This window comes from Xenopus tropicalis, chromosome 1 (genome assembly GCF_000004195.4).
Source record: "Xenopus tropicalis strain Nigerian chromosome 1, UCB_Xtro_10.0, whole genome shotgun sequence".
NCBI lineage: Eukaryota > Metazoa > Chordata > Amphibia > Anura > Pipidae > Xenopus > Xenopus tropicalis.
Window position 1 is genome coordinate 155,276,571 of NC_030677.2, and position 27,014 is coordinate 155,303,584.

At 37.1% G+C, this 27,014-nt stretch overlaps 1 protein-coding gene across 3 annotated transcripts in view; it reads left to right on the top strand.

Annotated features, from left to right (window-relative positions):
* Positions 1–27,014, top strand: part of tango2 (transport and golgi organization 2 homolog) — a 63,046-nt gene that overhangs the window by 19,334 nt on the left and 16,698 nt on the right. For 2 of the 3 annotated variants that reach the window (XM_012959343.3, NM_001004885.2), the window contains 4 exon segments: positions 6,757–6,845; positions 7,150–7,269; positions 8,621–8,735; positions 26,791–26,861. In XM_012959343.3, the coding sequence (XP_012814797.1) occupies positions 6,757–6,845; positions 7,150–7,269; positions 8,621–8,735; positions 26,791–26,861 (395 nt within the window). 3 annotated transcript variants of the gene reach the window in all.

A 27,014-nucleotide genomic window follows, 5' to 3' on the forward strand; every position in this document is an offset into this window, starting at 1 on the left:
ATCTATATATATCTATATATATCTATATATATCTATATATATATATATATATATATATATATATATATAATCTATATCCTTGTCTGTTTCATCCGCACTCACCTACATGGATTTCAAAAGTTCATCCATGTGCTGCACTACAGTTGGATTACATATACAGCAATAGAATTAATGCGCACTCCGTTGTATTCCATTTCTGTATTTTATTCAAAAGATCATCTTTAGATCAACGTTACGGTTCTGATATAGAACCTTTGTCAAGATGTTTCACAATGAATGACCATCAAATAAACTCATTTCCACGACATGTTTCCATGTCTGACATTTACTAAATAGTCTATTCTGAAAAAGTACACACTGGAAAAAGTGCAACTTTTTTGAATTGTTGCACTGAAACCTCTACTTTTTCAAACTGTCGTACAAAAAAATAGCAGTAAAAATTTGAATCTAAAGTGCAAAGAATAATCCTCCAGGGAAGGGAAAGAACCATCTGCCTTTGACTTCTACATGATCTCCACAAGTTTTAGCTGGTGAATTGTTGGATTTGGATTTTTTAGCCATTTTGTCAGATAGTAAATATCATCAACTTTTTTTTATGCACTAAAAAATCCGAATTGGAAAAAATGTAAGCGTTAGCAAATGTGTGGCATATAGCTTACATGACATAAATTATGGGAATGATTAAAGAGATACTGACACCAGAAATGAAACCTTTTTCACATCTATCATAACATTGTCTTTGCATGATATTTATAATTTTGCCATAAAAATATTTGCCCTATGCTTTTACATGACCTGTCTGATCCCCCATGTTTCTTTATGAGGGGGCTGCCATATTTGTGCAGTAGTAGTCTATTCACATTAGAAGCTATAACTGACAGGCTGGGAAGGGACAGTCAGGTTGGCAAAACAGTCAGGTTTTGGAACTTCAAGTAACAATTACTTACAAAAGCAGCCCTATCAGCGAAAAATGATCAACATGTTCTATAGGTAACTTTTTTATGTACATTCATATTTTGAAGAGTAGTTTTTTAGTGTCAGTATCACTTTAAGCCATGCTTGCAAAAGTCATGCTATCAAAAACCACATACACACAGGCAGTTGTCCTGTGTTCCTCTGTGGTGGTTCTTTCATGTATTCCACCGACAGGAGTTAAGGCACAGTTTGGCACTTCCCTGCGGCAGAATGAGCTAGTCTGGGCATGGTTTTGTTGGACTATTTCCTGTAGATTACAGGAAATTGTTTCTTTTAGTGATACAGGTATAGGACCCATTATCCAGAATGCTCGGGACCAAGGGTATTCCGGATAAGGGGTCTTTCCGTAATTTGGATCTCCATACCTTAAGTCTACTAAAAAATTAATAAAACATTAATTAAACCCAATAGGATTGTTTTGCATCCAATAAGGATTATTTATATCTTAGTTGGGATCAATTACAAGGTTCTGTTTTATTTCTACATAAAAAAAGGAAATCAGTTTTAAAATTCTGAATTATTTGCTTATAATGGAGTCTATGGGAGACGGGCTTTCCGTAATTCGGAGCTTTCTGGATAACGGGTTTCCGGATAAGGGGTCCGATACCTGTACTTGGAAATTTTAACCACCATAAGTTAGCTAGGGAACATTGGATAAGATGACCATGCCAAGCAGGTTATATTCAATTCCCTACTGTATTACTATACTGCTGAGCGCCGCATTTCTTTTTGTCCCTCTTTCCATTTTTCAAAATGTTGGGAGGTTTGCATTATCTAAGAATTGCAAAAAACACAGGTTAACTTTATTTTACTTTTTGCATTTGGTAAAAATGGATATTATTGCTTTTAAAATAAGCATGCATTGTATTTATGGTAAACCAAACTGGTTAACTACCTTGTGCCTGCACGCAAATGAATGGAATACACTCGGGTGCAGGCACATGTAGCCGATATCTGCTGAAAAGTCTCGTGTTTTTTGGCGGATATCAGCTACATGTGCCTGCACCTAAGTGTATTCCATTTATTTGGGTGCAGTCACAAGGTAGGACGAATTGACAGTAGTGGGCCGTATTCTCGGCAATCAGTTTTATGCCTGCCAGAAGCATAAGCCTAAAGCATAATGTCTTTTGTATGATTATTTTTAGAAAATGTGGATTTACAGAGATACTTAAGAACATTTACTCAGGCACATAGACCAAAACCTAATAGTGCCCAGTATCAAAAGAGTGCAAAGTGAAAAAAATCATCACCAAGTTTTTACCTACAACACAACAGGCACAATTATGCTGAAATTTTTCAAAAGAATGTTGTATTGTTGCAAGATAGAACACAGTGGTGCAAAGATTTGTTCCAGTTAATAAATCACATTCACAGTGATGCAGCTTACTTGAATAAATCAGGTGGCATAACAAATGTCATGTAGTTAAATGTGATTCAGCTGGCACAACATTGAGTTTTGATAGCCATGCTGTGCCCTGTGTAAAGGGTAAAATTGATCCCCTATCGCTATTATATATAAGCAAAAATAGGAAAAAGCACATTGTGTGCCATTCTAATGGGCACAATTTTTAGCATTTCCTGTATCTTTTATTTGTAAATGAGCCCTCATGTTTTTGTAACTGCCATTTAATTCCATATTTTTAAGGAATTTTTAATTTCTTAAAAACACTCATGCTGTTTCCATACCCTTATTTAATTATGCATGTCATAGTTGTATGCTATCATCCAGAGAATTTTCAACTTGACCACTTTAAATAAAGCCCACCTATATTTATTTGCATTCCACAGAAAGAAATGATAATGGCCTCACATTTATTTTTAAAAAAGCATGCATTTATGGAGCTATGTGCAGCCAACACGTTTTTTATCATATAGATCCACTGTAGTCTGGTTTGTTAGCTAGTCAAAAATGGTACAAGCACTGGACCCAAACCTGTCATTGAAGGCACAGAAGGGGGTGGACTGGAGATGCTTAAAGAAATACTATCATAGGAAAACATGTTTTTTTTTCAAAACGCATCAGTTAATAGAGCTTCTCCAGCAGAATCCTCCATTGAAATCCATTTTTCAAATACACAAACATGTGACCTGTGCTCTAATAAACTTCAGTCACACTTTGCTGCAATGCTGCAAGTTAAATTGATATCACCCCCCTCCCAGCAGCTGATCAGCAGAACAATGGGAAGGTAGCAAGATAGCAGCTCCCAGTATCAAAATAGCACTCAATAGTAAGAAATCCAAGTCCGACTTGGGACTTCTACAGTTACATGGGAGTAGGAGAAACAATAGGTTACCTGAAAGCAGTTCTAATGTGTAGCGCTGGCTCCTTCTGAAAGCTCAGACCCAGGCACAATGCACTGAGATGGCTGCCTACACACCAATATTACAGCTGAAAAAAAACATTTATTGGTTCAAGAATATAATTTTAAAAGGTAGAGTAAATTATTTGCAATGTAAACAGTGTAATTTAGAAATAAAAAGTACACCATAAAAATCATGACAAAAATGTAATCAGTGAACAGCCTCATTAAAATCTTTCAATACCTGCCACACTGGTTGTCCAGAGGTTAATAGTAAGGCTGCAACATCATCTTAATCACTTAGATTTCCTTCTCCTCCTGTAACCCACTCGGCCCCCTCCCTCAGGAATCTGCTTTGACTTCTGACTTGTGGGCATGCTCAGTTGTTCTAAGCTCAGATTAGTAAACACACCCTCCAGTCAGTCAGTGAAGAGATGGCATTGGTGGTTCCATAGAAACTCAGCTCTAGCTGTCTGCTTCAATCTTTTTCTCCTAACCTCCTCTCCTGAGCTCAGATCAAACAAAGCAGAACTTTTATCAAAGACAGTTCTGCTTGTGTGAGCCTGCATTCTTGAAATGTACGCTGAATAAGGGTCTGTGTGTGTATGCTGTTTGCAGATTTAAATGAATCTAATTATTCCAATGGTGGCCATTTATCAGAGGAAAAATGGCCACCGGGTGAAAGCTGCTATTTGCTTTAGGAAAATGTGATGGTGCTGGCAAATGGAGGGGATATATGCAGTACAAATGATGCCATTTGGGTGAGGGAGATGTGCCCAACTGATATACATTGTAGGCAAATGTAGGCTTTACATGTTCCTTAAAGACACTCTTGCAGTGAGTAGAGGTTGCAGGGTGGTGTATCTGCTATCTTAGTGGATTCTGTGTTCTCCATAAGTAATGTAACACAAGACTGGAACAGGCCCAATAAAACAAACAAGATTTATCCCAAAAGCATGTCCAAAACAGAAAGCTTTATACGTTTCATGCCTTCTGGCATTTAGCATAAAAATACGTGCCAGCAGACACTAAACACATAATGCTTTCTGTTTTGGACATGTTTTTGGAATAAATCTTGTTTGTTTTACTCAGATCTGTTCCGTGGTTTTCTTTTTGGTGTGCAGTCTTGTGTTACATTACTTACAGAGATCTACTTCTCTGGTTGAATGTCATTAAATTACAGCAGTTTGCATTTGCTTATATAATTGGCTTATATGGCACTCTGTAGCTTTCACCATTTTCTTATTGCCCCTATTGAACTTTAATTTATTCTCTCATTAATTGATTATAATTGTTTTCTAAGAAAAGTAACAAAGGATACAGTGGTGAAACATCAACAGGCCCTCAATACAAACAAAACAACTTAGCATGTTAAAATCTAAGGGAAAAAAAACAAAACAATGGTTGCTATCAGTGGTTGAGAGCATTAAAGTCACATATTGGTTTGAAATCGCTTTGAATATATCCTACAAAAAATATTATATTTAATACTTTTTCCCTGTATCCCTGCAGTGAAAATGTATTTATTATTATTTTAATCACATTGTACTAGCTTAGTGTATGCATTTTATCACCACATGCCGAATGCATGAGGTTTGGATGCTAATATATTTTAATAAGCAGGGAATAGCTCACTTGCTTGTATTTTAGCTGCAGTATGCAGACAGCTTTGCTACTGAACACAACAGCAGCCACATCAGTTAGATCAGTCATCCTCTTCTAAGGCCCTTTGAACATCCTTTTATCTCTGTATATTGTTGGCACCCTGTGTTTGCCTAACAGGAGGTCAGCCTTGTGCCTGTGTTCAGACAACTGCTTGGACTGACTGCTTTATCATTTTGCCAGGAGATGGATAAATGTAAGCCTGACAATCATAAGAGTTTTCAGCATGTAGCTTCAAAAGCCCTTAATTAGCAAATAATATCATGGATTAAATTATTACCCTTTGTGGCAGAATGAAAAAAACATGGGCTCTTCTGCAGTTATTGACACCTTGTAATCCACTTCAGTACTTCCGGACACTAGATTCTGCATTACAGCCATAATATCCATTTGTTATTGTTTTTGTCATATTGCTGGGCATTTCTTGATTGCTGGATTTGTGATCTCATAGTCAAGGGTAACTCAATATAATCTATTTAAACAAAGGTTTATCTTACATATGTTTTTCTGAAACACACAGTGAATGATGATCAAAATGGTTTTATGGGTGCAAAGTGTCTTGTCTGTGTATTTGTATTAATTCATATGTAAGAACTGTCATACTGCTTATGTAAGGCATTAGTCCTTAAATCTGTAATAAAGTTGGAATAAAACACTTAAATGTGATAAAAATGAAAATAGTTGACTGTGCTGATTATTAATATCAGTAATAAAATACACTTGCTATCAAAACACTTATTGATAAACTAGGTAGAAGATAAATAGCTTAAATACAATAGTGATACCACTGTATCAGATTTCTAAATGCCGCAGAAACTTGACTTCCATGCATAGTGATGAGATGGGTCTGTACTTTCAGGCAGCTGGAGCTCTGAAAATACAGCAGTTATGACAAAGCAAAGTGGCAATCTCAGGATACTTATTCCTTGGGGGTGGCACGTCTGCATTAATCACAGATTTATTATTGCATTGTCAGTATTACTTTAATACAGTACCCTTGTAAGGTACATTGATATTTATGAACCAGTGCAATTGAATAACAGTCAATCATACAGATCATCAGCAGGTAGGGATATATTATCCAGAATGCCTGGAAACTGAGTTTTTTTTTTTTTTTTTTTGGATAAGGGTTTTTTTTGTAATTTGAATTACTAAATCTTAAGTCTACTAAAAAACATTTGAACATTAAATAAACCTAAAAGAATAGTTTTGCTACATTGGAATATGGTATTATGCAACTTACCATAAAGTACAGATACTGCTGTATTATTGCAGAGAAAAGAAAAATAAATACAATAAATTAAAATTATTTGCTTAATATGTATTCCATGGGAACAGTTTTACTGTAACTTGATGCTTTCTGGACATTGAGTTTGCAGATAAAGGATTTCATACATAACTTCTTCACAACATGAATGTATGCATCTATAGAATATTCTATGCGCACAATTGATACTCACGCCCAGAGGCCTCTTTCGTTTATGAAGTGTGGGAATGCCCACAGTTTGTTGCAAGAAATAGATTGCATAAGACCCTCTTCTATGCTAGAAGTGAGATAGCCTTTAATTGGACGGGGCACTTGGGCCACGAATGTGGCAGGCTGGTCATAGCTGACTTTTCATGCTCCTCTAGAAATACTTTCAAGAAATACTTGCAAGAGTTTTCCACAAATTATCACAAAAAGATCCCTTATCTGGAAAGATCACAAGCATTCCAAACAACAGATTTACTGAATAGATCTATTGAAAAAGGTTCTTATAGCGAAGGCATACAGTATGTCTTAAAAAGTTAACTTTTCTAATTTTTTTATATATTACAGACTCATACTAGCAGCCAATCGTGATGAATTCTATCACCGACCTTCTAAGCCTGCTGATTACTGGGGGAGCAATAATGATATACTCAGTGGTATGTATAAGCAGAGCACTAGTGGGAAGACTGTCTGTTCTGCTTATAGGCTTCATAATTTCAACTATGGTTTTAAATATTGCATTCTTCAAATGTTCTTGAGTTCTGTTGTACTTACATTAACGATCAGCAGTTCTACCTACCCATAACACTTTTAATAAATTACACAGCAGGTGATTCTTCATTAAGACATAATTACAGCCCACATCTGTTCATTATAATATACTGTTTCTTGGCCTGTGTACGCTACTGTAATCAGGGTATCAATCCAAGGTATGGTGCTTATCTACATCTGTCACCACAGGTTTGGACATGGAATCAGGAAAAGAAGGTGGAACTTGGCTAGGAATAAATAAAAGAGGAAAGTTTGCTGCACTCACCAATTATTTACAGCCAAAAATTGACCTTCATGCTAAGGGCCGAGGTATGGAGGTTTTTTTTAATTATTATTTTACCTTTAACATTAATAATAGGGGGTATTGCGGGAAAGATATTTTAGATTAATGTTCGCTTTTTACCTTTTTTACTTTATCAGGATAACTGTTTCAGAGGCTGCCACTGAAATACGGTCTATATGGCAATTTTCTTTCTTCTAAACAAACACTTATGGCAGCTATTGGCAAGTGCAATTGTTTTACAGTCTTATGTTTTGTATGCTCCCAACCATAATCCACATAAGTAATACATCTGCCTTTATCAGCTAAACTCACAATTATTCATTCATTATAATGTTTAAATAGCTTTTAATTTTTTTCATGTTTAACTGGTTATATCTTCATATACACTGATTATACGCTTTGCATGCAGTGATTTTCATTAGAGGCTAAGATATTTTCAGGTGCTTTGTTGCCGAATGGGAAGATTTCTTTGCTGGTGACAAAGTGCTTTAATGCAATTACCCTTATGTGTGCTAAAGGCAATGGCATTTAATTGGTGATCAAAATGCTGTTACCCCAGAATATTGTCAAATCACTCCACATGGTAAATTATGAGAGGAAATAGTAAGTAGACCTTTTTTATAAAAAAAAAATCTTTAACATTTGTAAAACTATCCCTAAACATCACAAACTCCCTGCATTCAATCTGATCCAGTTACCAGCAATGAAGCACAAATACTTTTCACATTGAAATAATGTGGGGCTTTGTGGAAAGTGGGTGGCATTTGGAAGGTTGGACGCGTCAGGGTGTTACTGGGTGTAGTTGGGAAGAGCAGGATGTGGTCTAATTTGTCCTTTAATAATTCAAATGTTAGGAAGTATAGGTCTGGTGAGTTACAGCTTTTCATATGTAAAGTGGATAAGCAAAGGTGTGATTAAATTGAGCTCCTTCTGTATCATACCAGTCCAAGAGTAGCTAGAGCTGAGTTGTGTTTCCAGACCAGGATAGAATAGTGTAGGTGTAGTATAGGTATAGTGTTTTAGTGCTCAGAGCCTTTTAGTTCTGGTTGCTATGGTTTGATTTAACTTAGCAGCCAGACAGTGGTTGGAATGATAGACTGGAATATGGATAATAAAATGAACAATAAAATCATAGCTTCCCGAATCTAGTTTTTTGGCTGCATTTGAAAGATGATTCAAAAAATAAAAAATGAAAGTTGTTTAGAATAAGACATTCTATAGTATGGAAAAATAGTACTTAAAATTTTAAATTGCAAATTTAAAGATAGAAACCTATATGTCCAGCACGTCAGGGTTAAAGCAAACATTTTGCAGATCTGACCATTGGATAGTTACACCCTGCTCATCATACCTTCCATATAATATTTCTTTTTGCAGGGTCTCTGGTGACCAGTTTCCTGACATCTGAGATAGATAGCTTCTCATACCTGAAGAAGATATCTGCTGAAGGACATCTGTACAATGGTTTTAATTTGTTAGCAGCAGACTTTAAGTAAGTCAGATTTTTTTTTTTATAATCCAAGTGTTACAAAAACTGGTGATAGCATTGGTAGTATTTAATAGTGGTAGTAGCATTTGCTCCTTTAACTTGCAACCTTTGGATTCCTAGTTTAATTAATCAAGATCACCCAGTCATGTTTTTAAATAATTAGCAGAACCACTCAACAAAATAATCCTTTCCTTTCCCTGTTGGGAGGGAGACATTAATTCCTCTATTATCAGTGATTGACATTGAGCCTGTGCTAGAAGTCATGAGAGAGAACATTTTACTTGTAACAGTTTATTGTACAAAATACTTTGTTGACAGAAAATGTAATATCTGGCTCTAATATTTTATTGGAGCTCTAGTTTAGGTCTCCTGAAGGGTTCTAGCATTCACATATATTGAAAGGGACACAGGTGCTGTGTCCACATAGGCACCTGTAGGTTAGTAGCAACACAGTTAAATATAATGAAGTATTTTGCAATGCCATAACATTTTGGACATTTATAGACTGCACAAAGCACAGAAGGTAAATAGATTACCTTCATACCTGATGTTTCCAAAATAGCTCTAGTAAATATGTTTTCTGGCTTTATTTCATTATGTTGTTTATTATTTGAGCATCTGATACCTTGCCATCTCTATCTCTCTATTTTACTTTGTTTTATGTCATTGAAAAATTAATCAGACCATAAAATTAAATTATATAAAAGCAACTGCATGGTGCATTATGAAGCTAATCAAAACAGAAAAGGTAACATTGTATATATGCCAGGGAAAAGTGTACATCCATATTAATTGCATCAGTATGCTAGAAAGATTTCTTCTTGCCCAGATTATATGAGGAGGATTTAGTTTCCCTATATGTTTGTGTGTATATATATATTTATTTTTGTTAAGCTTGCCTGTTAAATCAAAGTTATCCAAACTTCTAAACCCTCTTCATGCCTGTCCACCCCCTTTTACACAAGATATTGTTAGATATTTGGTTAATTGAGTTGATCATTTAGAGAGAGATCCGCTTGCTAAAACTTTGGTAGTTTAATGGTAAAATACTTGCTGACTTCCAGTAAGTTTAAACATACATTCCTTACACTTTTAGCACCTACTTAAGCACTCTGACCTGCATTCAAGGTATCCATAATACTGCTAGTGAATCAGGTGCATTTACAGTATTTGTAGTCAATTGATTTTATATCAATTATAATGGGATTTTTGTATGTTAAGAATAAAATGCCCATTTGTACATGCCATTATTTCTTTTTAATACATAGTAAGAACACACTTAAACAACATACCTACAACTCCACTAACTGTCCCAGATTCATTCTGAAACATCCCTCATTTCCCTTTAATCTCCTGCACTGAACACTAAAAAAGGTACAATGTTTCTCAAATTTAATTTAAAAAGTAGCTTTTGGCAGAGAGCCCAGAAAACTTAACAACTTAGAGGGCAATTTAACCTTTTTTTAGAAAAACTGTAATAACACATAAAACCCCCAGAAATGTGTTCAAACTTTAAATAACCTGACAAATTTTGTAAAATATGAGTGGTATTTAGGGCGTGGCCAACACATTTTCTCTGCACTACGTGCGCCATTTCGTTTTGTCCCTCTTTACATTTTTGGGAGGTATAAAACAAGCCCATAAATAGGAGTTATTATTGCTTATGTACATGTCTGACCTTGTGGTCAGCCCTTGAATAGCTGATTAAGGGATCTAGCATATTTTATACAGATTTCTCAACATTTTCAGTCTCTGAGGAACTAAGCGCTGCGCACAATGATATAGTTTTATACATTACACCGTTAATGTAGTAGCAGTGTTGTCACTGACTGCCATGCTCAAGTACCCTCTGCCCTCCCACATCACAGTTGTGGAGGTTTCATTTTACACACAGCTTTTGTGGACCTTGTATTGATAAGAGATCTTACCTTTTTGTCTAGGTCTCAAATAGTCCCAGCACTGTACAAAGAGCTGCTAGGAAGGATATGGCTTGATGAAACTAGTCAGGCCAAATAGCAATTGGGGATAAACTATTTAGATAAAAAAGAAAATGGGGTTTAATGTGTGCCTAGGGTTCAAAGTGACTTTTGCTTACAAAGGAAATGCTTTCTGATTCTCCTTGACACTGCTAAGTGCTTTAGCTGAGAATAGGCCAGATCAGCTGCTGTAGTGGTCACCAATAAATCTTTTTAAAGGAACAATGAATGCCTGTGTTCAACATGAGTTCAATAAATAAAGAGTTTGTCAGATATACTTGTCTGCATTTTGCTTTATTTAAAAAGTATTTATTGTACTGTAATTGAAAGTACTTCCATTTCCAACTTCCTTGTTTTTCATATTTCTTTTATTTAAAGTAGCAACTGAAGCTTATTGGGGAGCATGGGTAACAGTCGGGTCCCCTTTTTTATTGTGCAGTTGGATAATATTCAGAATAGTAACAATCTTGCTTTAAGATTCCAATTCTACTTTAGAGCAAGTGTGAGTAAATACAGCAATGTGTAACAAAGAACGATCCAATACATAAGAGAACATTTGGGCCTCACTTAACAGAACTTTTTATTGCTGCATGAACACTGAAGAGAACTCAGTTCAGTTTCGTAATTAAGGTTTCTATTAATAAATTTGTTTACATAGCTTTAATCTTCCCAAGGAATACTGCAGCACACAAAGTTCTTTGAATTCATTATAGTATATGAGGAAGCAGCTACCAGTGGAACATGTGAGTTTCTTAAGAACATTTTAGCCATGTTCACACACTGTGCTTGCTCAGATGTGCCCTAGAGAGCCTCTGCTGTATTTGAGGCATTTTACTTACTGCAGGTTTTTTTCCTTTTGAAAATTCATAGAAATATATATACATCACAGGGACCAAAATGTGAAGTAGCTTGAATTTCCCTGAAATTACAAAAATCATTGATTTTTTGGTGATTAAAAATGTATGTATAGCACAGGCCCTATTGAACTCATGTTGCTCAAGGGGTATAATGCCCATTTAAATGCTAGTAAAACATTTGAACATTATTTATATGAATTTGCATCAGATTAGTTGAACTCAACTACAGGTTCCGACTTTTTATTATAAAGAAAAGGCAAATCAGACAAAATCAATTTTTTTGTTTAAATAAGCAAAATAATCATATTAGTTAGGGAGAGAGGGACTAAGGGCTCTGGCACACGGGGAGATTAGTCGCCCGCAACAAATCTCCCTGTTCGCGGGAGACTAATCTCCCCGAAATGCCATCCCACTGGCGAAAATGTAAATTGCCGGTGGGATGGCATACGCGGTGGCGCGATTTCAGTGAAATCGTGGAAGTTTCCTCTAAAGGCAAAATCTCCCTGTTCGCAGGCGACTAATCTCCCCGTGTGCCAGAGCCCTAAAAGTAGCCCAAGAGCTGTTATCAAATGCAAGACAAGCATCAGGAGCCTTCTTAAAACAGAATGTATTCGCATGCCTCATGCTACAACATAACACTGCCTTAAAACCTAAAATGAAAGGCTTTGACCTTTACTTATGGCATTATAGGCAGAAACATTCAAATGACTCCTTAATGTCAGTGGCCAGTGGCCAACTATGTATCCAGAACTGCTGATTTACTAGCACAGACACATTTCTCTGTATTACAGTTTAATCCTAAACTTGTATATATTGTGGTACAGTGACTGGGGGAGGTAGAAGGAAGGTATGTCTCTCCCAGAATGCTCTCTGTGACTCAGCAGATTAGGAGAATAACAGGGTCTGTGTTCAGTCAGGCTGGAGGTGCTAGTGCAGGTGTTGGAGTTTCTGAGTTACCACCTTGGAAACATGAAGTGGTGTGGGTAAGCTCTCTGCCTAGGAGGTAGGTGTGTGGTCATTGCCCATGCAGATAAAAAGCTGAGGAAAACTTTTTAGTTGATGCTTACTTTATTCTGAAATAAATAGCATTAATAGTGGCTGAGGCACTTTCCAAAGCAGGTTGCTGAGGTGTACAGTCTGTCCACAGACCAGTCTGGTCTGGTGTAGGAAGAATGAACTTTAATTTGCTTATGTTGTCTGATGTGAAAATTGTTCTATTTTGCAAAGAAAAACCTGCTGTGAATGAAACAAGCACAGATGCATACAGGTGTGCTTTGTCCTCCTTTGAAAAAAGGCATTGCCTCTTCTGCTATTTGACTGAACCCCCACAATATGTTTTACTTACAAGGTAAAAGAAGAAGAACAAACAAGGAAAGATCTGGGACAATGGGATGAAATTAACAAACGCAGCATTGTTTTTGTTCTTTTGTTTCATGTTCTTATTATTAACATAATCCATATGGCTAGTTACTGCCCAGGGAGTGAAAATCGCTTCCGCAGCATAAGGAAGAAAGATTTAAGACCAAAGATCTGGCTGCTCTCTGCTATGCTGTAATAATTCTGGGATATCTTTGTGGGTTTTTTTCCTATAAGGACAAGCTTTGCAGTTTACCCCTTGGATATCAGAGGGCATTAAAAGCCTTTTTGAAATAGGTCAGCACCCTTTCTATCTTAAGTGCTGCACTGAGAAACTCATTGCAAGTGTTTCCATTTTAGGTTAGCTGTCAGCTTGTTTTGCAGTGTTCATTGTTCTTTTTTTGTTATATTAGACAGTAGGGCATCCTGTGTCTAAATATACAGCAACAGTAATAATGTATAGTTCTGTCCATCTTACTGTCATCCATTCAGCTCACCCTGACATTCCCAGTAAATGTATAACCCGTCTGTCCTGTTAACATACGAGTTGGCTCTAACAGGGGAGATTGACCTGAATATAGAAGCAATTATCATTCCCCGGCAGATATGTATGCATCTGGCAGTCTGCACTCTGTTGTAAGCCAGCAGTGGCCTCACAATTGTACCCTTCTTTTGCATTCAACATGTTTAGTGACTTTTCATGACAATTTAGTAAAATAAAAATATAATTTATGACTTTACTGACAGTAAAATCTGTGTTTTGTTAGTCTTGACAAAGTTGTTAAATCAAGCCTAAATGCCTTTTATCTGCTTTTCTTAATATTAAAAAGGTAACTATTATTGAGACATAACAAAGGTTTATGAATCATAGTTTATATGCATAAGACACGTTTTGGCACATTTGGATAATTTCTGGGCAGTAAGACCTCCCACATTAATAGTGAATGCTTCATACTATTTTCTTCACTTAATTTTTCAGGATTCATTGAGGTCTGGCATGGTGCCAAGAAGCTGGCTAATTGCTAATGTTGTGCCATTATTCAAAAAGGGATCCCGTTCTTAAGGCCCGCTAGTCTGACATCAGTGGTAGGAAAACTTTTGGAAGGGGAAATAAGGGCTATTATACTTAAATATATTGCAAGTCACAATACTATAAGTTTGTGCCAGCATGGTTTTATGTGTAACAAATAATGCCAGACTAATTTAATTGCCTTTTATGAGGAGGTGAGCAGGAACCTCAATGCTGGAATGGCAGTAGATCTACTTGGACTTTGCTAAAGCATTTGATACAGTGCTGCATAGAAAGTTAATGATACAATTGAGAAATATTGGCCTGAAACATAATATTTGTAATTGGATAGAGAACTGGCTGAAGTGGTGGTAAATAGAACATTTTCTAATTGTGCCAGTGTTGTTAGTGGAGTACCTCAGGGATCAGTTCTTGGTCCTTTGCTCTTTAACTTGTTTATTAATAACTTTGAGGTGGGCATAGAATGTACTGTTTTATTTTTTGCTGATGATACTAAATTTTGCAAGACTTCCATGCAGGATGCTGCTATTTGCAGAGCGATCTGACTACACTGGAAAACTGGGCAGCAAAATGAAAAATGAGGTTCAAAGGGCAATGTTATGCACTTTGGTAGGAATGATTTAAATGTGAGTTATACAGTAAATCAGGGGTCCCCAACCTTTCTTACTCGTGAGCCACAGTCAAATGTAAAAAGACTTGGAGAGCAACATAAGCATCATAAAAATTCATGGAGGTGCCAAATATGGGCTAAGATTGGCTATTAGGCAGCCTCTATGCACATTATCAGCTTACAGGTGGCTTTATTAGGTAGTAAATCTTGTTTTTATTCAACCAAAACTTGTTACCAAGTCAGGAATTCAAAAATAACTACCTGGTTTGGGGGCACTGAGAGCAACATCCAAGGGGTTGGTGAGCAACATGTTGCCCCCAAACCACTGGTTGGGAAACACTGCACTATATGGTAGTGTGTTGGGGGGATCCTTAATGGAGAAAGATCTGGGCATTTTTGTAGATAACAACTTGTCTAACTCCTGAAAATGTCATTCAGTAGCTACTAAAGCAAACAAAGTGCTGTCTTACATAAAAAAGGGCATTAACCTCTTTATAGGTCTCTGGTAAGGCCTCACCTTGAGTATGCAGTGCAGTTTTGGACTCCAGTCCTTAAGAAGGATATTAATGAGCTGGAAAAAGTGCAACTAAACTGGTAAAGGGGATGGAAAATTTAAACTATGAGGTTAGACTGTCAAGGTTGGGGTTGCACACAGAAGTTATCTCATTCTTTATGTACGTGCATATTATTGTACCTTCCCAATAACTGTACAAAGCACCAATATTTATAAAGCACAAAAGGGGCCACCCCCCATTTTATATCATACAGAGTTGAAAATAACTAACACTCTCCACCACCACCCCATGTTTATACTGCCAAAATCAACCCCCAGAAATTTCTAAATCAGAAGCCTCCAAAATGTATCTTGGCACAGGAGGACCCCCAGAGTTCCAAACAGCAGAACATAGTCTCCAGTCCTGTGAACAAGTTACATCAAAACAATAAAGTTATGTCCTAACTATCACATTAAGAGTAGAAACAAGGGGTGCTATGTAAAGAACAAAAAATATATAAAAACCAAAAAGCAAATATAATTAGCAAAAGATAAACATAGAAAGTCGGTGTTCTTGAACCAATACACAATCCGAATAAACGTATTGTAATGAAAGTTCACAGAAAATAGATACAGCTTTCCAGGTGTGTATTAAGTGGGGGGTGCAGCCACCTCGCGTAGCAAATCAATCTACCGATATCTAAAAACACATGAAAACAGAGGCGCACTCCCATAGTGTAAAATCAAAAGTAAATAGTTTAATACATAAAAGTTTCACTTACAATTGTTGCAGTACAATAAGCATATCAATCGATGAGGCCCATCAAGTAACTTCCGCAGGGGCATAAAGATCCACATTGAGCAGGGTTTTTTATACTTGATGACGAAACGCGGTGGGCCTCATTGATTGACACGCTTATTGTACTGCAACAATTGTAAGTGCAACTTTTATGTATTAAACTATTTACTTCTGATTCTGTTTCATATGTCCTAACTATACTAACAGAAGGGGCCTTTGTGCCTAGGGATATGACCAAAAACATAGTAAGGACCCCATCCTACGTACCTTTTTTCTGCTTTTGATAGGTCATTTCAGGGGTCATAGACTTAAAGAAGGAAACCACAGCCATGTGCTATTTTTATTAATGTGACAGATTGAACCAGATTCAATTTACCAGGATTAAAAAAACAGATGAATGTGATGTCACAGGTAACAACAATATGCATCCTATATATTTGCTCTCCATTTTGGACACAAATGTGGATTTAGGCAAGCCATCCTCAACAAGAAATTGATGCAGGACACACTCCATTTTGGCGACGCATACCTCCATGTCCAATTCTGTGTAAATGTAAGCAGCCGCTTGAAGATGAAGTACAGTGTCCATTCATCATGGCTTTTTATGCATTTTGTAGAGTGACTTCCCCTGGAACTTACTTGCTGCTTGAATTTTCCCCATTGGCTTTATTGGATTACGCAAGGTGTAAAGCGGTGTAAATAGTGTGTTTCTGTAAGCCTGAGAAATTAGAAAAAAAAAAAAAATCACTGAAATCATGAATATTTTTAATTAATAGAAGGCACTTTTTACACAAGCTGTACTTATTTTCAACAACCAAGTACATTTTGCAATTTAATAGAATCAGGTAGAACTGGGTAAGGGGAGAAAGTTGTGGCATGGATAATTAAATGAAGTTACAATGCCTGTCAGCTAAAACACCAGGAATCCAATATTATTTTGTGTTTTACCTTTACTGAAAGATCTGTACTGTACAGAGGCACCTCTATAATCACAGCTTGGTCACTTCAGTACAGCTAGGTACATTGACAAAAAAGGAAAACAATGATTGTTACAAAGTTTTATTTAGTGTTTCTGACTCAGAATTATTGACAATCTTTATTCGGAGTCATGTACACTGAAAATACAGATATTAGGTTTTTATGCTGCTTGAATAGTTGATCTAGATATTTGTAGGCTGGAAATGATATGAAAGTGATCAGCTTTATGGGCATGTATTTTATTTTTTTAAATTTTATTTTGTATAAATATTTATTGTAAATTAAAGTGGACCTGTCACCCAGATAGTGCTGGGCGGTATGACCAAAAATTTATATCACGGTATTTTTCAAAATTATATCGGTATCACGGTATTTGACGGTATTTTTTTTTCCCCATGCATGATTAGGTGACCAACCCAAACACCCCCCCCCACCCCAAACACCCCCCCATCCGCACGCAGCCCCCCCACCCCCCCATCCGCACGCACCCCCACACCCCCCCATCCATACCCCCCATCCGCACGCAGCCCCCCACCCCCCATCCGCACGCACCACCCCACCCCACCCCAAACACCCCCCATCCGCACGCACCCCCCCACCCCAAACACCCCCCTATCCGCACACACACCCCCACCCCACCCCAAACACCCCCCCACCCCAAACACCCCCCCCCCACCCCACCCCAAACACCCCCCCATCCGCACACACCCCCCCCACCCCACCCCAAACACCCCCCCATCCGCACACACCCCCCCACCCCAAACACCCCCCCATCCCCTTCACATAAATATAACCCCCCACCCCACCCCACCCCATCCCACCCCCCCAAACACAACCCCATCCCCTTCACATAAGTATAACCCACCCACCCCCACCCCAAACACCCCCCCATCCCCTTCACATAAATAACACCCCCCCATCCCCTTCACATAAAATATAATTACTTGCCAGGCACCCCCCGACAGCTCACATTGGTATCCGACTCTGAATGCGTCCTAGCGATGGCGCTTTTGTAGAGTGTGCGTGCTGACGTCGCGTGTGCGCTGACGTCACGCGCGCACCCGGAAGTATTCACGCACACCGGTATGGGGGTATGTAGAAAATTCATATCGGTTTCAAAAAAAAAACCGGTGATCGTTTTTTACCGGTATACCGCCCAGCACTACACCCAGACATAAAAAGCTGTATAATAGAAGTCCTTTTCAAATTAAACATGAAACCCAAAATTACCACATTCATACCCATTTTAAAAGCATTTAAAAGTCCCAGCTATCAGTCATATATTGCCCCTAGAGGTAGGGCAGACAGTTACGTTCACTTTCAATTCAGAACTTCTTAGATGTTGCTGCACTTCCTCTCATTGCCCCTCCCTCCTCACCATGTAATTTTGTGCATGGACATGGGCATCAAGTAACATTCAAAGTCCTTTGTTCTTCTGCCCCTCTCAGGGCCACCATCCTTTTACACTATCCATGTCTACTTCCTCTTAAACCTTTCTATCTTGCTGCTCCCTACCTCTCGAATTCCTTCCCTCGATTTCCCTGTAGGAGACCCACTCTCAACCTCTTCACAGAAACTCAGATACCACATTTTGGAATCCTAAAACATAATCTTGTCCATTCTTTGCACTTGAGGGCCAATTCATCAATTTAGATTTTAAGCTATACCTCCTCCAATGTGTCTCTTACCACATGGCACTTAATCTCTATATTTGTATATTTGTTTATTTTGTTTGTGCTACCTATGTGTGCTATATTGTAAAATGGTACAGTTATGCATATTCTAGTAGTGCTATATGAATTCATACATACAGTATATACAGTATATAAGTACAGATAAAAATGGAATATTTCACTAGCAGCCAGAAAAAGTGGAGAGTACATTGACGTTCAATCCTATAATTAAGTTCTTGCTTACAGCATTTAGCTTTTGGGAAACTGCCTTGTACTTTTATGAAATACAAAGCAAATTATGCTTTTTATTTGCAAAAAGTTTTGATATTAAGAAATATTCCAAAAGAAGAAAAAGCCTAATTATGTGTGTTTCCAGATTTTCCTCAAAAGGATCTAAAAATTGTCTTCTTATTTCTATGAGCCATACCTTATGGTTTGTTTGACACGGACTGGCTCTAAAACGATTGATAGGGCCATGTGTGAAGTGACATACTTTTGATATACCAGGTTCTTTTATTTTTCAGTAAGATTATTAGAATAGAAATGATCAGTTTTGAGCAAACCTCTGCAAATTATCTTTCTGACAGTTATTTGTAAGAATACGTTACCTTGGCAACTATTTTCTCTAAGGTTTCAGAAAGGTTACAAAAAAGTTATTTAATGTTTCCCAGAACTAGTCGATGGATTACACTGCTCCAGGGTATTGTATTTTATCTACAGGGAAGTGACAAGAATGCTGAGGTGGCTGCATTCAGTGGTGCCTGGATCCTTTACTGCAATGCAAATTGGGCAATTGGATTTTAGCTACATTTTCAGTACATGCTCCATCTGGTGGCAGGTCAGAAACTTAAACAACAGATTAATAATTTGTGGGTTACTTTATTTAAAATTAGCTCCATATTCTTACCCCTAAAAGAGCTCATTAAGTCAGGTTTATGTTGAAAAGGTGCATATACAGTGTCTGAACTTTCAGAAATTTAAAAAAAAAATATAAAGCTCCCTGGGGCCAGTTCCCCATACCCCCTTGGCCTCACAGTGTAATGCAACCGCTCAGGGTTATCTGAGAAGCAGGTGGAGTGGGGGAAGAGGACCCAGAATAGGGGTGACTCGCTAGGCACCTAGCTTTTCTGCCTACCCCTATTTCCGGCCCTGTGTCCCTGAAACCATGTAAATATGTACTGAAAATGAAACTGAAATGTTGTTTAGAATAAGTTCATCTATAACATGCTAAAAGTTTATGTTAAGATGAATATCTTATTTAATTAACATCATCCTCAAGTAAAAACAAAATTCCATCACAGAATTTGTCTGACTGTTACAATGTTATTTGAAACCTAAAAGGAGACAGTGTTACCTGGCCCTCAACCAGCCATAGATATGGTTATATAAAAGTATGATAAAGGGCAGGAGGCACTGCCTAAATTCATGGTTGAGTGCCAGTGACTGGAACACCATACGCTGTTGAGCTGCTTTGCAGAAAGAGTTCAATTTACTTGTATGCAATTCTGCTGCATCATACATACTTTATTATCTTTACGATAAAAACATGTGCTGACCCCATGATTTTTGGATTTGACCAAAATTTGTGTCAGTACATACCTAGTTTCCATTTCCTACATTGTTGCAGGGGTCAAAGATTAAATGTAAAAAATGTGTAAAATATATAATAATAATATTCAAACACCTTTCTGAGACAAGAAATATTTTATAGACTTCCAATTGTCTCATCAGTTGCACTAACCTGTATACCTGATTTGTAGTTGCTTACTGCCTCTTACTCATAAAACCACAGATGAAGAAGTGGAATCATTTGCCAAGCGGGTGTTGTTGTTTAAGCTAGTTAAATGCTTCTAATGAATTCTGCTTCGGATTCCAGGCACTTCTCAGCAAGTTACGACCGTCTCATAAAATGCTTCACACAGGCTATAAACTATTCACAAACGCAAAGACATTTTTAGTCATTGATTTTTAGCTGAAAAATAAAAAAAATGACTCGTGTCTAAGTTGTCATGTTCATTATTTATCATCAGGTCCCTAGATATAGCCATATAACAATATAGTCAGAGTCATTATTTATTATTGATTCTTAATACTTTTCTGTAAAGGATGTGTGTTGCAATATCAATATCTTCTTGTCTAACTCCACAAAAGTTTATGTCAATTGTATGGGAAAATTGGCTGGCAAATATATGCCATAAAACAGTGACATGAAATAATAGCATGGAAAATATAACATAGATAATAATGAGGTGAAGTGGCTGCTGTAATAATCATGATAATTTGCCAGATCAGGTCTAGCAAAATTTATGTTTGCTAAAAAATGTATTGACATTCTTGATACATTGGTATATTTTAAAAGTTTTGCAGTGCTGTAATTACACCTGGATAAAATACTATATTCCTTATAGGCAGTTTTTAATGACTGACATATAGGTTTTACCCCCTCATTTTCAAAAAAAAGTATCTAAAAATATAATGGGATGATGAGCAAATTATATAAATCCTACATATAATTGCAGACAGTACAAAGGCAACATATCAAATGTTAAAACAAGATCATTTAATTATTTTTTTAAACTAATTTTGATCATTTTGAATTTCAAGCCAGCAACACATATCAAAAGAGTTGGGACAGGGGCAACAAAAGACTGGAAAAGTCATGTAATGCTACAAACACCTAAAGTAACCTATTTCCAAGTGGCCCCAGGTCAGTACCATTATTGGATATAGAAAAAGAGCAAGTTCCAGAGAGTCTGGGTCTCTCGGAAGTAAAGAAGGGGAATGGTACACCACTCTGTGAAACACTGTGCAGGGTGAAAATATTGCAAAAATTCAAGAATAACATCCCTCAACACTAAATTGCTAAGAATTGTGGATTTCATCATCTACAGTGCATAATATCATTAACAGATTCAGAGAAATCTCTGTACACAAGGGACAAGGCTGAAAGCCAATATTGGGTGGCTGTGATTTTCAGGCTCTCGGACGACACTGCCTTTAAAACACACAATTCTGTAGTGGAAATCTCTGCATGGGCTCAGGAATACTTCTGAAAGCCTTTGTCTGTGAACACAATTCTTTGCTGCATCCATAAATGCAAGTTACAACTCTACCATGAAAAGAACAAACTATACATAAAGATTATCCAAAAAATAAAAATTAGAAATAAGAAAAAAGCTTCAGCAGGTTTGCTGCAAAACATTTATTATGGGTAGTGGTAACACAACATGTTTTTTATCAATACCCTTTATCAAGTGTACAAAGACCATAATCATGTGATCTCATTTAAAGCCAATTTGACCTATGACCCACCAAGCACACAGCATTTCGGGAAACTCCTTAAAGTGATAGTACAACAATTAAACATACTGTATATACTCGAGTATAAGCCGATCCGAATATAAGCCGAGGTACCTAATTTTACCTAAGAAAACTGGAAAAACTTATTGACTCGAGTATAAGCCTAGGCATCCATTTCTTTTAACACACCTGCACAGTAGCTTGTGTCTGAGTAGTAAGGGCAGCGCTGGATTACTAGTCCAACTGGCCAACCATGTTATCATTTTAATTTGGGTGATTAGAAAGGAAAGGTTTGCATGTAGTACAGTGATATCCCGGCACAGAAGGAAAAAGGGGGTACATAGGGGGAATGTAGAACAGAAAGCAAAACAGAAAGTAGAAAACCTCAACTCATACTATAACTGTAGACATTTGTGTATTCCATCGTCTTACTGTTTTGGCTTTTATTACATATTGGGGATGGAGTTATCATCATGAGTGATGGCACGGAGGGGTGGAAGGCAGCCAGGTCCTCCAGGGGGCCCATGGGTATCCACTCTCCCTTTCTAATATGTTTACTTTTGCATATTTGACTTTGGTTACTAATAGACATCCATTTTTAGGGCAGCCTGGGTCAGTGGTTTTGTTGCCCACTGAAGAGAAAGCCCTGGAGCATGTGTGTTATAAGGCTTCTGTGCAACGTGTCACATACTGTAGCCCTATTAGAGCAGAGAAAAAAATCATTGACGACTTAAGGAGCATAAAATAAGAGAAATCAAAGCCAAAGGATGAGACATGTCTCCGAATGTGTCTGGCAGGATGTGCGATCCCCCTGAGGCATAATGTCCATTTTCATATTGATGAACTGTCAGGTGCAAAAAATGGCATGAACTTATAAATAAAGCAAGACCTATGCATTCTCCCTTGCACCGTTTGAGGCATTCTGATATCTTTGGTTACAAGGAGAGCCAGCTCGGCAGATAAGAGTTTAATGGTCATTAACACTCAGCTAAACTCTTATCTGCCGAGCTGGCTCTCCTTGTAACCAAAGATATCAGAATGCCTCAAACGGTGCAAGGGAGAATGCATAGGTCTTGCTTTATTCATTAAACAGCTCATTTAAATGAAAGTTCTTTTACCACGGAGACAACAATCCGCAATTTTACGAAAAACGGCAGCCCGTAATACCTTGCTACAGCCATCGGACGCGTACCGGCATTCGGCACACACGTGTCATGTCGCACTCTGCGTGACGTGCGTGAGTGTGCGCCGAATGGTCTAGCTGCGCTCGCTGCCTGTAGCAAGGTATTTTACGGGGGTATTTTACAGAGAGGGGGTCGCAGAGTAAGCGCATGTACACGCGTCGGCCGGGGGAGGGTTGGGTGCGCGTGCGGCTACGCACTTGGGCAGGGTTACATCAGCATCTACCGTATATACCCGAATATAAGCCGAGGATTACTTTTTCAGCTCTTTTTTAGGGCTGAAAATCTCGGCTTATACTCGAGTATATACGGTAAATGATGGGTCATTATATAATATACCTTATGAAAAAAGTGCTACAATTAGGCAAGGCAATGTTTCATTATACATTAACATTAAAGTGATAGTGCAGCAATTAAGCATAGATAATACCACATTGTGCATAGATTTATTGAAACAATAATCTATAAGATGATCAAAAACAAGTGCAAAGTGAATAAAACATACAGTCCAAATAGTAAATCCATAAGCGTTGATCCAATGTCCTAAAAAATTGATTAAAAACAGCTCTGTAAAAGAAAAGGGGGGTCCAGTTGAACCAAATCCACCAAAAGCACTCTTGGGGGCCACTGCACATTTACACGTGTTTAACCACACCAATGATAGGAAATTGCTCATACAGGGCCTATCCAGGGTAATGTAATCCTTTATATATTGAAATTGCCTATACATGTTTAAATGCAATATTTTTAAGTCATTTCCATATAATTGAAATTACTGTTACAAAATGGATAAAATAAGCTGCAATATTTCATTAGTAACTGTTGCTGCATATTTTGTAATTGTTAATACCCATAGCAACCAGTTAGCCAGTACATTCTACCTGCTGATTGGTTGCTATGGGTTAATACCCATAGCAATCAATCAGCAGGTAAACATCTTATTGGTTACTATGGGTTACTGCTCCTGGACAAACTTAGTGCCTTTTATTACATATGGGGGTATGTGTTTTATTTACATTTTATGCTAAATACACCCTATATATTTTCTTTATTTAACTCTGATAAAGTTGTACTAGTTTCTGAATGACAGCTACTTGCATATATTTCCTAGAATAGCTCCTTTATTAAAATTGCATAGATTAAAGGCTGTAAACCTTTATTAGTATGTGTGCTCAATTAATAATATCAGTCACAATAAGCTATGATATGTAATTTCTTGCACAGTGGTAGCACAGAAGGCTTGCTAACACTAAAATTAACTTAGCACATGGTGTTGCAGGATACTTTTACTCTATTTTAAGCTTTCACAATATGTGTTTTGGACTTAAGAGGGATCACCCTAATAAATAGTCCAAATCCTGCTGTATTGCGTTAGCTGAGGGAAATAAACATTACTTATATTATAAATAATTTAAGTCTTTTCTTAATTTTTTTGGAATCCACAATAAGAGCATACAGGCTGTTTTCACGGCAAGCTTTGCATCATCCCAAAATCTTGTTTATGTGGGGGTCTTAACTCATGAATATGAGGAGGGCAGTGACATCTAGGAAGTGCAGAATGAAAACTGAAAGTGGTGGGGTAGCAAATATGATTGACTGCTGAGATTTTAAATTAGTTTATAACAACATGGAATTTGTGTTTCATGTTTAATTAAAAAAAGAGTCTTTATATTTTAAAAAGGGTCCTAATTTTTTTATTTTTATATCTGGGTGACAGATCTCCATTAATAGAAAAAAAAACTACCCTACTTTTTTTTTAAACTTTTTTTTTAAGTAGGTTGGCTCAGGAGATAAAAGGGGCCCGGTGGGGAACTGACTTATATGTTTTTTATGTAATAAAAAGAGGGGCCCCCAAATGATTTTGTGGTGGGCACATTAAAGGAGAAGTAAAGGTAAAAAATGAAAAATTAAAACTATTCTCCAACAAGCTTTAGCTTCAAAAGAAGGAACAGGAATGCTTTGACGCGAACACCGGGGGTTTGAGATAAGCGATTACAATCACTCGGGGGTGCTTAATATTTTGGCAGTGATTGTAACTCTCCTTCTCCTTTAAGTTCTAGTTACATCACTGATTCCCAGAATCTTTTGAAACTAAAGCTTGTTGGAGAATTGTAGAAGTTGGACGTCTATCCCATATTGCCTACTATGGACTTACTGTGATATGCCAGATTTTGCTGTGTCTTCCACAGTTCTCTTATATAAAAAATTAGGAGCATATTAGGAGTTATCGTTTACATAAAATGTGTGTATGTGTGATAATATGCTGTACAGGTTATTAGAAGTCACTTTAGGATTTAGAGACCTGTATTAATTTAATGCACATCATGAAACTCCTGGTATGCTGTAAATTTGCAGTAGGGCATACTTTAACTGATGCATACATAAGGGACTCCATTTCATTGATGCTTAGATCATTCCCAGAGAATGTACTCTAGGTAAATATAGCCAATGCTAATTTCACTTGGAGCTTTAACATATGCATCTTGTTCCTAAATATAGATCAGGATATAGTGTTAAAAGGGAGGCGTAATAGTAGGACAGGAACTTTAATGGAGCCTGGAATAGTATGAAATGATAGCACACTTAGAGCATGAGATTGTCTGCCTAGGAGGTAATGTTCAGCACATTTCATTTTTGCTGATGGGATTGCTTTCATCCCATAAAGTCAATTGGCTTCTTTGATTTCATAAGAAAGGTGTGTGAAAACTGCTCTCAGTAGCAGCTCTCTGATTTCTCCTAGCATTCCGCAAGAGACTGTCAGTGTAATGAATCCTTCCAGTGGGCTGTTTTCCAAATATAATATTGTAGTTTGGTCCTTGGCATTCCATTAATAACCTACCAACTATACACAAAATGTACAGTGTCTTTGATCATCTAACATACAATTTGTAGTATTTAATGGGTTTAATATTTCTACTGCTGTGTGTGTGTGTATATATATTTACCATACACCGTATAACTTAACCGTATAACCCTTTTAGAAACCCTTTGTCACTATTAAGATATTCTCTGTCTTTAGCACAAATACCCATTGGTTTAATGAAAGCAAAGGAAACTATATGATATACAGGTATAGGACCCGTTATCCAGAATGCTCGGGACCAAGGGTATTCCGGATAAGGGGTCTTTCCGTAATTTGGATCTTCATACCTTAAGTCTACTAAAAAATCAATAAAACATTAATTAAATACAATAGGATTGTTTTGCATCCAATAAAGATTAATTATATCTTAGTTAGGATCAAATATAAGGTACAGTTTTATTATTACAGAGAAAAAGGAAATCAATTTTAAAAATCCTAATTATTTGATTATAATGGAGTCTATGGGAGACATACTTTCCGTAATTCGGAGCTTTCTGGATAATGGGTTTCCGGATAAGGGGTCCAATACCTGTATAATGTCCTGCCTGGGGATCTCGCTGTCAGAGTATAGTTGTTACAAGAGTGGTTTGTTCTAGTTATGAATGGGTCCCTTTCCATCCATTTGTTTTACTGTAATCTATCTGTGCAACAGCTCATTCATTCAATTCATGCTGAACCATTGGGTATTCTGCCACTTTAAACCATGATGATGTGTCAAGACTTATGCATAATGTTAAGCTGGGGGTAGGGTTAAGGGAACATGTCATTGTTACTTTAATTGTGAACTACTGAGATCTGAATATGAATTATTTTGCATTTATGTCCCATGTCCTCTGCTTTGCTCCTAAATATTTCTAGGACGTATATAATATTAACTTTGAAACAATTTTTTTCAAATGGTGGTTTTTGGGCAGCTCCTAATAGTTTGTATTTTTATTCAAGCAGCACAAAGGAGGATGTCATGTGTTATTATGGGTCCAAAGGAGAACAAGAGCCTCTCATCTTAAATCCAGGTAAGTTACACTTAATTTGTTTGTTGCAAATAAGACATGGATTGCTTAGGACTTTAATAGTGAAATAATATTTTTTCTAATGTTTTTGAAGTAGACAAATACGTTAAGGGCAAGGAAAGGTGAATTCACTTGATGGTGACAACACATTAGGCA